General features: G+C 42.1%; 1 protein-coding gene across 2 annotated transcripts; it reads left to right on the top strand.

Moving 5' to 3' along the window:
- The first annotated feature begins 1,174 nt into the window (after positions 1-1,174).
- Positions 1,175-11,479, top strand: LOC311024412 (double-strand-break repair protein rad21 homolog A-like). 2 transcript variants are annotated; one of them, XM_084026808.1, is made up of 14 exons: positions 1,175-1,309; positions 2,689-2,879; positions 3,347-3,476; positions 3,705-3,804; positions 3,923-4,029; positions 4,220-4,417; positions 4,552-4,677; positions 6,004-6,129; positions 6,589-6,812; positions 8,999-9,152; positions 9,286-9,431; positions 9,777-9,956; positions 10,217-10,300; positions 10,515-11,479. In XM_084026808.1, exons 2-14 carry the CDS (start codon positions 2,736-2,738, stop codon positions 10,704-10,706), a joined length of 1,911 nt encoding a protein of 636 aa, XP_083882934.1. In that variant the 5' UTR covers positions 1,175-1,309; positions 2,689-2,735; the 3' UTR covers positions 10,707-11,479. The 2 variants fall into 2 exon arrangements, with proteins under 2 accessions (XP_083882934.1, XP_083882935.1); XM_084026809.1 differs by having other exon boundaries at positions 1,183-1,348; positions 2,719-2,879.
- Positions 11,480-12,768: the final 1,289 nt, after the last annotated feature.

Genomic DNA, 12,768 nt, shown 5'->3' with positions numbered 1-12,768 from the left:
CCTGGCAGCGTTATTATCCTGTGATTATGTTGCATTATCATGCAGCTCTGGTGCCTCGTGAGTTTTACCTTTCCATCTGTGTCACTGCAGATACACAGCTATGCATGGCTGTTTATTGAAATCAATTATTTTATGAAGCAATTCTCAAACCATACTGAGAAGAGCAACTAAATTTGATATGATCCTAATGATGTGTGAGGACTACCTTGGTCAGTGACATGGAGCCCTGCTGCTTCTAAATCACAAACATGCTCAACTGGCAGCAGCTCTCCTGCAGCAGATGCCTATGAGACAAATCCACTTTATTGCATACCAATTTTCCAATTTGATTGTAGATGATTCAGGCTCTGTCAAACATCGGCTCCTCGGTTTGGCAATTTTGTATTAGGCATGAATGTTTCCTGTTCCTGTTTGCCTTCTGTTTCAAATGACTGAATTTTACTGGTAGGCTGTGGCCATATCAGTGTTTCCTCCTCATGCAAGTATTGTGTAACCTATTAAAAAGTCATCTCGATACATTCCCCCATTAAAAAAGATGTAATTGGTCATCACTTTGCCTTTCTCACAGGACAACATTTAGACTACTTATAGCAGGGTTAAATTAGGTACAGGTGTACCTCTGCTCCATGTAAGTGTTTCAGTAAGTCATGCCAGTAAGAGGACATTCACAATGCAGGACCCTGGATCCAGGACCCATAAATGGAATGACCCTATTGTTGAAATGTCTGCTGTGAAAATGGTGTAGCCTACAGTTTATTTTTGGCCTCTCTGACGATGTGCTGGATCGTGAGTTAGAATATACATGGGCCATGGCTAGTACTACAACATGGGATGTTGTTTTAAAGATTAGGGGCCAGATGGGGCTGTTGGCAATGGGAGTAGAACAGCCATGGTAACCAAAGTGGTAATTAAACCTGTAACACATTTAAAACGTAAAATATACAACAATAATACTATTTCAGTGATAACAAATGTATTGGATCATTTGTTGACATTTGCGTGCTCTACTTTCATAAACATATTTATTGATTTATAAGATTAACCGGACACGTCTAAGCATTGTGCCACAGCGCCCCCCATCTCCGCTTGGTGCTCACGGCGGGCTATCTGTCAGCGGCGGCCTCAGCCTCAACAGACTCCTCCTCCGCCATTTTTGACTGTAAACATCCTGCCGATTTTAAAAGGACAGCGGTGAGCGGGAGGAAGGCGACTGGCGCCATCTTGGCTGTTTTAATGAGTACAACAGGGGAGAATTCACTGGGAGAAATAACATAATAATTGGAATTTCACTGTAAAGGGGGTGCTGTCGGTAAGTGTGTTTGCAGCGGATATGTTTTTGAGTGGTTAAGTGTGTCCTACGAGACGAAGTAAGCATGCACGTTTGCGTGGATTCGTTGCGGCCTTCACTGTACAAGGAGCCGTTAGCAACCAGCTAACGATACAGTTGTGCTGATAGAGGGAAAAAGTAAGCTGTGATAGGCGCCTCGTTTCGGTGCCATTTACTCTCTTTAAATGGATGAATTGTACTTTTGTCGGCCGTTTAAGAACAACTGTACATTTACTTCAATTAACTTAAATTGGTGTAACTCGTTTTCACTGCCCATCTTGTAGTTAGCTGGCGGCTAATTTAGTTCACTCCAGTTGATGGCGCCGACTATTTGCTGGCGCTTACCAACCCCTGGCGCTCTTAAGGCATTACACCGTATTGTGCCTACATAACCGCCGCGCATTTCTTTTTTTTTAACTGGTGTGTATGCTCATTTTACGAATTCACGGTTCATATAAATATGATACGGGGAAGGGGCGGTGAATGCTGCCATATACAGACGTGCATTTGTTTGCCTCCCTCGCTGGAGAAATAGGCGGAACTTGAACAGGCGCGTGTTTTGATCAAAATCCTTTTCTAAATATCGTGGCCTGCATTGTGTTACTTTAACTTTACGACGAGTAACGTAAAGATTAAGAATGGCAAGAGACAATATATAAACGTCGAGGGAGATTTTAGAGTTAACGCGAACGAGGCGACATGCGATTAGCTAAAGTTACAATCAAAACAGAGACAACAGATGCCCATCCATGTCAAAGAATTGGCATTTATCTAATATAATGTTGGATAAATCCAAATCGCTTAAGGTTTCTCAATGTTGTGTTGCTAAGATGAAAAAATATCCCTTTCCGTGGGAACTGTTTAATCTGTATACGTGATAGATTTGTTCTGGCTTGTCTGGGCCTTTTTTTTTTTTTTTTTTTTTTAAGACTTCCTTCATATTTCATTCATTTGCCAAATGAAGTTAATTTAAAAACCAATCCAGTTTTGATAGCCTGGTTATTGGTACTGGGCCAGACATTTATTATTCGATTGCTTATAACGCCCCAATAGCATTTTCAGCACAATATTCAGTGTATCTTATTTGGTGTTTATTAAAGCTTTAGTGAAAACACCCATATGTTCATAATTACTAAGCGCTGGTTCTGTGAAGCTGCTTAACCCATGTCCCCCATATTCCTGTGTAATGAACTATCAGAGATATCGAGTGTATTGTTGCTTAAAGTTGGCTGGAAACATTGTTTCTCAAACAATTGTATTGGTGCTTTGCCAGCTCAATAGTGTCTTGCATTTTGTTTTTGTCCAGACCTTGTGTGAATAATTTCTTCTTAGACATTCATTTATCAATTATGTTTTTACAGGTGAAGCATACCACAGTGTGAGTGTGTGAGCCCGGAGAACCAGGGCAATGTTCTACGCCCACTTTGTCCTCAGCAAACGTGGGCCGCTGGCCAAGATCTGGCTAGCGGCCCATTGGGACAAGAAGCTGACCAAGGCCCATGTTTTTGAATGCAACTTAGAGAGCAGTGTGGAGAGCATCATCTCACCCAAGGTAACGAGACAAAAGTACAGTGTCTGTCTGCATTGTCATGGTTCTGCTGCAGACCTTGTACATTGCTGGCAAGATTGTTGCTCAGATCCTGAGTTGTTACATAGCTTTGTTCTGTTTTATTGTTGCCTCCCAATAACTAAAAGCAGTCATATTTCAAGTATTTGCAACCAAAGTAGAAAAACAATGATTGGCACCACATTAGGGCAGAGTTTGTCCTTGCAGATGTCGCAATTTAACAGTGTTTGCTTTTTTTAAAAAACAATTAATTGCAGTGACATCTTAGAATTATTTTCAATGTGTCTTTTGTCCAACTTTTTGAAAGTATCTCATTGCTGTACAGTGTTGGTACTGTTGGTACAGATTAGTCTTGCTTTTTTTTTTTACAAGAAAACATACCCTGTAAACATCAAACAACATCTAACAACACTTGTCTTTGTTCCATTTTCCCCCTGCCTTTTTTCTCTTAGGTGAAGATGGCTCTGCGTACATCAGGTCACCTGCTCCTTGGGGTGGTGAGAATCTACCATAGGAAGGCCAAGTACCTGCTTGCTGACTGTAATGAAGCCTTTATTAAGATCAAAATGGCTTTCAGACCAGGTAAGGAGAAATTATGAGCCAAATGAATCAAAGTGCCAGCAGTTTCTCTGTTTCTAACCAGCAGGGATATGAGACTGTAAAGATTGACTGCTTTTTATTATTATTATTATTTATTTATTTATTTATTTTAATTTGTGATCAGATTTTCCAAACAAAAGCTGTCTCAAGCTGTAGGACCACAGAGACCAGTTGTGTGTTATAACAAAATTAACACGTATCTAAATTAAGGTGTGGTGGATCTACCTGAGGAAAACAGAGAGGCAGCCTACAATGCCATCACCTTACCTGAGGAGTTCCATGACTTTGACCAGCCACTTCCTGATCTGGAGTAAGTTAACTACATTTACTACACTCATTTCATCTGCTCTCGTTTTTTTGTGCTTTTGTGTCATCGAAGCACCAGCTTTTGTACTCATTCTCTTTTTTTTTCTTTTTTTTTCTCCCAGTGACATAGATGTGGCACAGCAGTTCACCCTGAACCAGAGCAGAGTAGAAGAGATCACCATGAGGGAAGATGTTGGCAACCTCAGCCTCCTGCAGGACAATGACTTTGGTAGGATGCTATATATACTGATGTCTAAGCTCACCCACTACATATGTATGTGTCGGTTAATTGTAAATTTCAACATTTCATACTGTAGAATAATTTTGGATGGTATAGATCACAGTATGGCCTTTAATTATCAGAACAGTCCGGTATAACAAAACAGACATGCCCTACTACTACCTTCTGTGCTCTACAGCTGACTTTGGTATGGATGACCGAGAGATGATGCGTGATGCCAGCACATTTGAGGAGGATATCATGCACGGTGCCACAGCCTCTAACCTTTTGCTAGAGGCTGAGCCTGGCCCAGCAAATCTCCCCGACAAATCCAACCACATGGAGTATGATGACTTTGGGGACGGATCTTTGGGCAACACTGATGGGGGAATGCTGGGTAAGCTGTTTTATCAATTTTTTTCTATTGTTTTAAAATGTTTACCATCTCAGCATTTGCTATATTAGACTACTATTGAAGTTGGACTGTGAAATATTTATGATTAAGTAATAAATCCTTTTGTTATTTCCCAGTTGATAAGCTACTGAGCTCTGAAGATGGAGGAGGCATTTTTGATGACCCTCCAGCCATCACAGAAAGTGTCATGATGCCTCCAGATCATGGAGATGATGAGGATGACTTTGACAACCTCCAGTCACGTAAGTGAAGTAAAATTTGCTTGCCTTTTTGCACAGCATATTAAACAGTAAATCATCTTTCCTTTTTGATGCCTCTATTAATCCCTTATAGTGTTACTATGTTTCAATAAAGTACATTTATGTTTAGATGAGTTAAGAGCTGAATCGCCACAGATTTCCTTTCACGATTCTGAATAATAACGTCCTGATTTGATTCAGTATTGATTGTGTGTGATCCATTTAATCTGTTGCATTATCACACAAGCATTGATGCTCAGGGCTCAACGCTAAGGTTTTTTTCCACTTGCCTGGTCGGGCCAGTGGGTCTGAATTCTACTTGCCCGAAGTCAATTTTCACTGGCCCCAAATATAAATCGTTTTTTTTATTAGTGGTTATCAAATAACGACAGATTCAGGTAAATTGTTATATTTGATCTTTATTTACAATGTATGAATAATTCTGACATTGTTGGAACATTGGTATTTTTTTTTTTGCGGTTTTATCCCATATTTTAATCTTGGCCACTCAAACTTTGGCACAAAAATAAATAAATAAATAATCCCCTCACACCCGACGTGCTCTCTGACCTGCTGACAGCCATCGTCCTACAACACGTTCTGCATTGTAGTTGGCGGTAGCGGAGCTATGTAGCGGGAGTTTCGCGATCTCGATTTTGATTCTCCGAAAATCTCCGCGACGGTCAGCCCTCCGGACCGAGACTTCAGTGAACTTTAGCCTCCGTCGGGTTTTGAGTGACAGGGAGACTCCAGGGAAACCCCTTGAAAACGCACACACGTCATCATCATGACGTGTACCGGGACGTCTCTTTGCGCTGCTTTCTGTGAATTACACAGTGGTTCGTCTTTACTCCAGCGGTGCTTCGCTCCGTGTGAACGAACAACGGCGGAGAATTAGCGAACGACCGCTGCGGTGTTAATGTGGTGTTACTTACAGCTCATAGTGCTGATCTGGACCGGAAGTTGTGTCGCGATTCTGCCTTCTCGTGGCGCGAGACAGGTTCGTGGATCTGAGTGTCGCGATTTCAGCTTCGATACGTGTATCGTTACAGCCCTAATTACAAGCATTAACCGACGAGGGCAAGGGGAGGGGGCAACATCATAACTTTATCGATGATGATCGTTTTTTTTTTGCTTCGAGTCCTCCACTTGCCCGAATGGGCAAGCGGGTTGTCATAGTTACTTGCCCGACGTGGCGTTTTACTTGCCCCGGGACGTCGGGCAATCCTTATTGTTGAGCCCTGATGCTTATAGTAGGGCAACTACCATGTGAAAATGGCCATAGCTTGGTTTTTTGTTCGTAATGTTTGTAATTTTTGTGTTTTGTAGCGGGTCCAGACAGCCCAGACTCCGGCCCAGCAGAGCCACTGCCAGCAATGGCTGACCAGACAGAACAGACCACTCTGGTTCACAATGAGGAGGAGGCCTTTGCCCTGGAGCCCATTGACATCACCGGTAAGAACATACAAAATAACTGTTATCTTTCTATTGTTGTATACAATTCAGCATGAATTCTTCTTTCTTTTTAAAGTATCTGTTCCCTAAGTACTTCATTTACACACCGTAGAGAAGGAAATGGGGCCTAGACAAATTTCACTGGATAACGAATGCTAAAAACTAAGATTATGTGTACATTACGCAGAGACGATAGGGACTTGTCACAGTTAAGATTTTGCTTGGTACCTTTTCTACCAAGGTAGCTTTCCCATAAAACATCTCTGGTTGTATTGAGCAGTTGCAGGTAATGGTGCAAATAAATGACCTGAACTGAACATGCTGCATTGATATACTCTTGACCTATGGAGCCTTTATGCTTATTATTATTTGACAATACATACTCAAACATCACCTTTTAATGATGACATGAAGTGTAATTGTTTTTTATTTTTTTTTTCTCTCTCTCCATGTCTATAGTGAAAGAGACCAAGGCAAAGCGTAAGAGGAAGCTGATTGTGGACAGTGTGAAAGAGCTGGACAGTAAGACCATCAGGGCCCAGTTGTCTGACTATTCGGACATTGTCACCACCCTGGATCTTGCCCCTCCCACAAAGAAGCTCATGATGTGGAAAGAGACTGGAGGAGTGGAGAAGCTTTTCTCTCTGCCTGCACAGCCTCTTTGGAATGTCAGGCTGCTCAAGGTGACAAATTACTGTCCGAAATATGCATGCATTGGTGGATAAACATGAAGTGTCCACTTAAGTAACTATTTTAGAATATACCAGAATTGTCTGACATCACCAGCCCCTTTTAGACTGTCTTTTTGAGTATTCCGCCGTAATTCGGCCCTGTCGTCAGTCTAAACGCTCGCTGGGGCGGAAAGGCGTAACAACGGAGGTAGTCAAAGAGCCGCAACAGAGGCAAGACGAGGCGATACGGCATTCTATCTTAACGCTCCGAGCATCCTAGGCGGAAAAGTGGGTCATGTAAATGTGCGGGACAAGCAAAAGTTCACCTTTCGTAGTTGTTTTGATACATCGAGCTAATCCGAATTTCGACGCTTATTGAATACATCACACAGCCGATGAGTCCATAGATGAGACCGTGGCCGCGCTGTGGGACGTCTCACTCGTTCCGTGCCGGGGTGCTAACTAAATGCAGACACTTCGGGCATTAGGGCGCAACCAACACTCAACAACACTCCGGTTCGCGGCATATTTTTGACTCGCTTTTCCGACATTTTGGCGGAATCGTCTTGTCTAAAAGGGGCTACTGACAAGCAGTATTGCTGCTTTGGGAATGATACAGAGCAAGCGACATTGATGATTCTCCAAGTAGGTCGAACTCGGGCACTGTTTAATGGACGAGGAGAGAGAAGATTTATAATATTATATTGTATCATTGACATTCTGTTCAGGATGTGGGATTTAAAATGAGAACATTGAAGGAACAGGAGGTGGAGGAAGTGATTGGTTTTGTTGCTCTCTTTTTCCCTATCCTCTCACACCCACATGTTGCCCCTCCAGAATACTGAATGGAAAACGTGTTGATGCATAATTTAGCAGACCTCTTTTCCTTTTGTCTGGCATCAGTCCTCCCTAACGCTTCCTACTAGTGATCTGCAGATTGCAGTTACATCCGCAGGCACACGGTTAATCTGCAGAAAGGGCAGGCCTGGTCATAAAAATTAACATTGCTGATAAAGAGCAGATGGGTTGCAGGTGGTTGAAATAATATATAATTTGGCTTACAAGATTTCTTCTCAGTCCAACAAGGGTGAGCAGAGTCCACACCACTGTAGCCCCACCAGGACAGCGAGGCCCGAGGCTGCGCCAGCAGAGTAGAGCCCTGTCACCACTAGTTAATCGATAGTGGGGGGCGTTGTTCTTGCGGATGGATTAAAACATGCTTAAATGGGTCGCTAAATGTACTTGGGCAGTGGTTAATATGCGTAGGTGGCCCACCCAAACAACTGATGAATGTTTACTTTGAAGCCAGCCTACTTTGATGTAATATGTCATCATGCTTGCAAAATACCACAGGGACCAATAGAAATGGAGTGTCTATGCGGGTGCAGGTCTCTAAATGGAGAAAATAATTCCTTTGGGTGGGTGGCGAGTAGGAATGGGCGATATTTTACCGTTGGCGATATACCGTCAAAAAATTTCCACACGGTAAGAATTTGTCATCTCGCGGTAATAACGATAAATTCCGGTTGATGACTTTTTCCCCCCAACTTTATTGTATTCAGATTTACTCTCGTTTGATGACGTTGTATGCGACCACGCACTCGCAGCCCAACTCACGTGACAGGCACCCACCTCCTGCCTGTAGACCTGATCTCTCGGCTCACGTGAAGAACAATAACAAACATGGCGGAAGGCGGAGCTGAGAGCGAGGTGCTCGTTGCTAAACGAGGCTCCAGCTCGATTATCTGGAACTGGTTTGGTTATTATAAGTCTGACATGGAGCAAAACACTGTTATATGCAGAGTTTGTAAAAAAAACGGTGATTGCAAAGGATAGTAACACCACCAATTTGTTCCACCACCAGCACAAACCAGAATATGACGAGAGCCAGAAAATGCGCACAGATGCAGCAAAAGCGACAGCGTCAACTTCACTTTTTTATCGTCACTTTTATTGTTACCGGGATAAATGCCAGAAATTATCGTGATCAATTTTTTAGTCCATATCGCCCATCCCTAGTGGCGAGTGGATCATTTCTGCATGCATGTGGATTTGGATGATGTTGGAGCCCTTTCACACATCTACTTCCTTTCCTTTTTTATTTATTGTACTACTGACTTAGCATAACATTTTGAATGTTTCTTTTTTTTTTTAATAGAACATCCCATCATTACTAACTGTTGAATCTCTTATGTCAGATGTTCACACGCTGCTTGACACCTCTGGTGCCAGATGAGCTCAGGAAGAGGAGAAAGGGTGGTGAAGCAGACAGCCTGGATGAGTTCCTCAAAGAGCTGGAGAACCCAGAGGTGCCTAGAGAGGAGGTCATAAGTCAGCACAGAGATGTTATTGGTAAGTCATGCTGGAAGAAATGAGGAGGTCATATCCTGGTGCTCCCACATGTGGCATGAGTTGAATAAGGCCATGTTCACTTTCATATTCCTTTTTTACATTTTATTAATAGTCTTTCTTTTCTGTCCCCTAGACCAGACTATCATGGAGGAGACCAGTTTGCTGGCTGCCTCTGCGATGGAGGGAAGCAGGACAACCCTGGATGAAACGGCCATGCCTCCTCCGTCCACCCCTCGTGGTGTCAAACGCAAGACCCTCGACAAAGAGATCACCCTTCCTGTGAGTACTTGTCAGCTAATTTTTATTTCCCTTGTCAAAAAACTGGAATTTAGTTTCCATCATTTCCTCAGCACTTCATATAGAGGTGGCAAAATGTAGAAAAGGTGATGTTTTGAGCCTTCTAATGGTAGTTGCTTCAGTGCTTAAGCCATATGGCCATTTGTTAAACTGCCTGCTGTTTTCAGATGAGATTTGATTATTTCATTTTAGGGTCACCAGATTTTAATTTCTGAAGTGGTAAACTTGGAAAATGCTTGACAACAAAATGGGAGAAATATGATACATTATTAATTTAACTGACTGCTGTGTCTTAACTTTGGTGTCTTTTGGATGTTCCTCCTTCAGATGGCTCCCTTGGAGCCACAACAGGTGGCTGACCGCTCAGTCTTGTCCCAGAGGTTAGACATGCATCAAGTGGATCTGCCCCCAGAGGAGAGCAGCCTCAACCTCACCCAGCTTGTCCCTGAGCTGGATCTGCTTGGTGAAAAGAGCAAAGACAAGAAGGATGATAGTGATGAAGAGGAGGTGAGGGGAAAATAACTGCTCTCTCCGATAAACTAGTTGGTAGTAGTCATTTGATAGTGACATGTTTTGTCAGTTTGTTAAAAAAAAAAAACTGCCTAAAATGCTAGAAGAGAAATCACTAACGAGTAAAACAATGGAGCAAAAAGTAATTGTAAACTTTTGCAGATTATAAAAAAAAAATAATGGGTTTCGGTAGATTGTATGAATGTTGTTTGAGTCGGGGCCAGTTGGTGCTGATGACTGTTGTCTATGTTCCTCAGGATGAGGACGGTCAGACCGGAGACCAGGACCAGGAGGAGAAGAGATGGAACAAGAGAACCCAGCAGATGCTGCACGGTCTCCAGGTGCAAAAAACAATTACTTTTCAAATTGTTGTCGATTTTAGAAGACTGAAACAGTCATCATGGGATGTGTTTGTAAAATGTATAGGTTTAAATCAGAAAAACAATGCCTCTCCCTGAAAATGTTGTAATTATTATTTACTTAATATGTATTTGATTGATTGCCCCAGATCAAAAGGGAGAACTTAAATTGACACTTGTGCTTCTGTCTCCATAGCGTGTCATGGCTAAGACTGGTGCAGACTCGGTTAGTTTGCTTGAATTGTGCCGGAACAACAACAAGAAGCAGGCAGCTGCCAAGTTTTACAGTTTCCTCGTCCTCAAGAAGCAACAAGCCATCGAGGTCACCCAGACTGAGCCCTACAGCGACATCATCGCCACCGCTGGACCAAGATTCCACCTTATTTAGACATTGGAAGAACAGACAAACACTCTGCTTACAACAGACATACTTTTTTAATTACTCAACTTTTTTGCCTTTTTATTTTGTGTTTTCCTGTCCCATTTTTCTCTGGGAAGGGGGAGGGAGTAGTGGGGAACGGGTTGGAAACTTTTTTTAAAAAAGGATTTTACTGTACTACAGGTGGAATCATGCAGTATTCATTTGGATGAAATGGAGTGAGGAAGAACGTTTTAACAAGTATATTTATAAAACAACTTTTTTCAGTCACCCATTTGAAAGCTTCATTTTTGTTTTATAAGTTAAATTTGTCTGCTTTGTCTGCTTATTCCACAAGTTTCCGTACCATTGTCCCCCCACACCTGAATCATTGCAGATTTAAGATAAAAAGCCCTGTATTTTCACATGGAATCCCGTATTGACTGTACATGTTCTGGAAAGGTACTGTTTCATTGCTCAGAAGTGTAACCTTTCCCACCTTCTCCTTGTTGCACTTGTTCTTTATGATAAACACAATGATTAATCTGTCAAAACATTGGTGAATCTTACCTGGCATTAAATATCATATTTCAGATGTATAATTCAGTTCAGGCAGTTTATCATTTAAGTTTTGTTATATTTTTTTGTACTTTTTTTTTTGGTTTATGCTTATTCACCTTTTTGCATTATGTAACTAGGTAATGTACTTGTTACAGTTAAGTTCAGTATCCCACCTTTTTAGTCTTCTGGTAACCTCTAGTTGTGATACATCTGTAAAGATTTGAAATAAAGTGTTTTAAGTACTTGGGAACTAGATATTATTCATTTATAGTTTGCCCTTCTGATAATAGTCGTTATTAGGGGTTGGCTTTTTCAACACGGATTATTACTCTTCTAGGACACTGTTAACTGATATTTGGAACTAATATTTGTCTGCAGTAAAAAAAAAAATGTGAACAAATTAACTGACATGAATACAATAATTCCCTGATGTTTTATAAAGTAAAAAAAATAGTGATTGAACCAACAGATACAGGGCCTGTCTGCAAATACACTATATTGCCAAAAGTATTCGCTGACCTGCCTTGACTCGCATATGAATTTAAGTGACATCCCATTCTTAATCCATAGGGTTTAATATGATGTTGCTCCACCCTTTGCAGCTATAACAGCTTCAACTCTTCTGGGAAGGCTTAAGGTTAAGGAGTGTGTTTATGGGAATTTTGACCATTCTTCCAGAAGCATATTTCTGAGGTCACACACTGATGTTGGACAGGAAGGCCTACCAAACTCTCATCCATGTCTTTATGGACCTTGCTTTGTGCACTGATGTTGGAACAGGAAGGGGCCATCCCCAAACTTCCTACAAAGTTGGGAGCATGGAATTGTCCAACATCTCTTGTTATGCTGAAGCATTCAGAGTTCCTTTCACTGGAACTAAGGGGCCAAGCCCAGCTCCTGAAAAACAACCCCACACCATAATCCCCCTCCACCAAACTTTTCACGTGGCCCAATGCAGTCAGACAAGGACCGTTCTCCTGGCAACCGCCAAACCCAGACTCGTCCATCAGATTGCCAGATGGAGAAGCGTGATTCGTCACTCCAGAGAATGTCTCCCCTGCTCTAGAGTCCAGTGGCGGCGTGCTTTACACCACTGCATCTAACGCTTTGCATTGCACTTGCTGATGTATGGCTTGGACCATGGAAACCATTCCATGAAGCTCTCTATGCACTGTTCTTGAGCTAATCTGCCTCAGCATCCGCTGACCTCGCTCCGCCATTTTACGTGGTCTACCACTTCTTGGCTGAGTTGCTGTCGTTCCCAATCGCCTCCACTTTGTTATAATCCCACTGACAGTTGACTGTGGAAAATTTAGGAGTGAGGAAATTTCACGAATGGACTTGTTGCACAGGAGGCATCCTATCACAGTACCATGCTGGAATTCACTGAGCTCCTGAGAACAGGCTGCATGCCTAGGTGCTTGCTTTTATACAACATATGGCCATGGAAGTGATTGGAACACCTGATTTCAATTAGTTGGATGGGTCAGTGTGTGTATGTATGTATGTATATATATAAATATAAATAAAA

This window comes from Eutrigla gurnardus (genome assembly GCF_963514095.1).
Source record: "Eutrigla gurnardus genome assembly, chromosome: 14".
Taxonomy (NCBI): domain Eukaryota; kingdom Metazoa; phylum Chordata; class Actinopteri; order Perciformes; family Triglidae; genus Eutrigla; species Eutrigla gurnardus.
This window is presented reverse-complemented; position numbering and strand designations above follow the sequence as displayed.

What these genes read in the sequence shown, in the direction of transcription:
- LOC311024412 (XM_084026808.1), top strand. Translation starts at nt 2,736, where the DNA reads ATGTTCTACGCCCACTTTGTCCTCAGCAAACGTGGGCCGCTGGCCAAG. An exon ending in CAAAATGGCTTTCAGACCAG is followed by an intron (nt 3,477 to 3,704) that starts GTAAGGAGAAAT and finishes ATCTAAATTAAG; the next exon opens with GTGTGGTGGATCTACCTGAG. An exon ending in CCTGCAGGACAATGACTTTG is followed by an intron (nt 4,030 to 4,219) that starts GTAGGATGCTAT and finishes TGTGCTCTACAG; the next exon opens with CTGACTTTGGTATGGATGAC.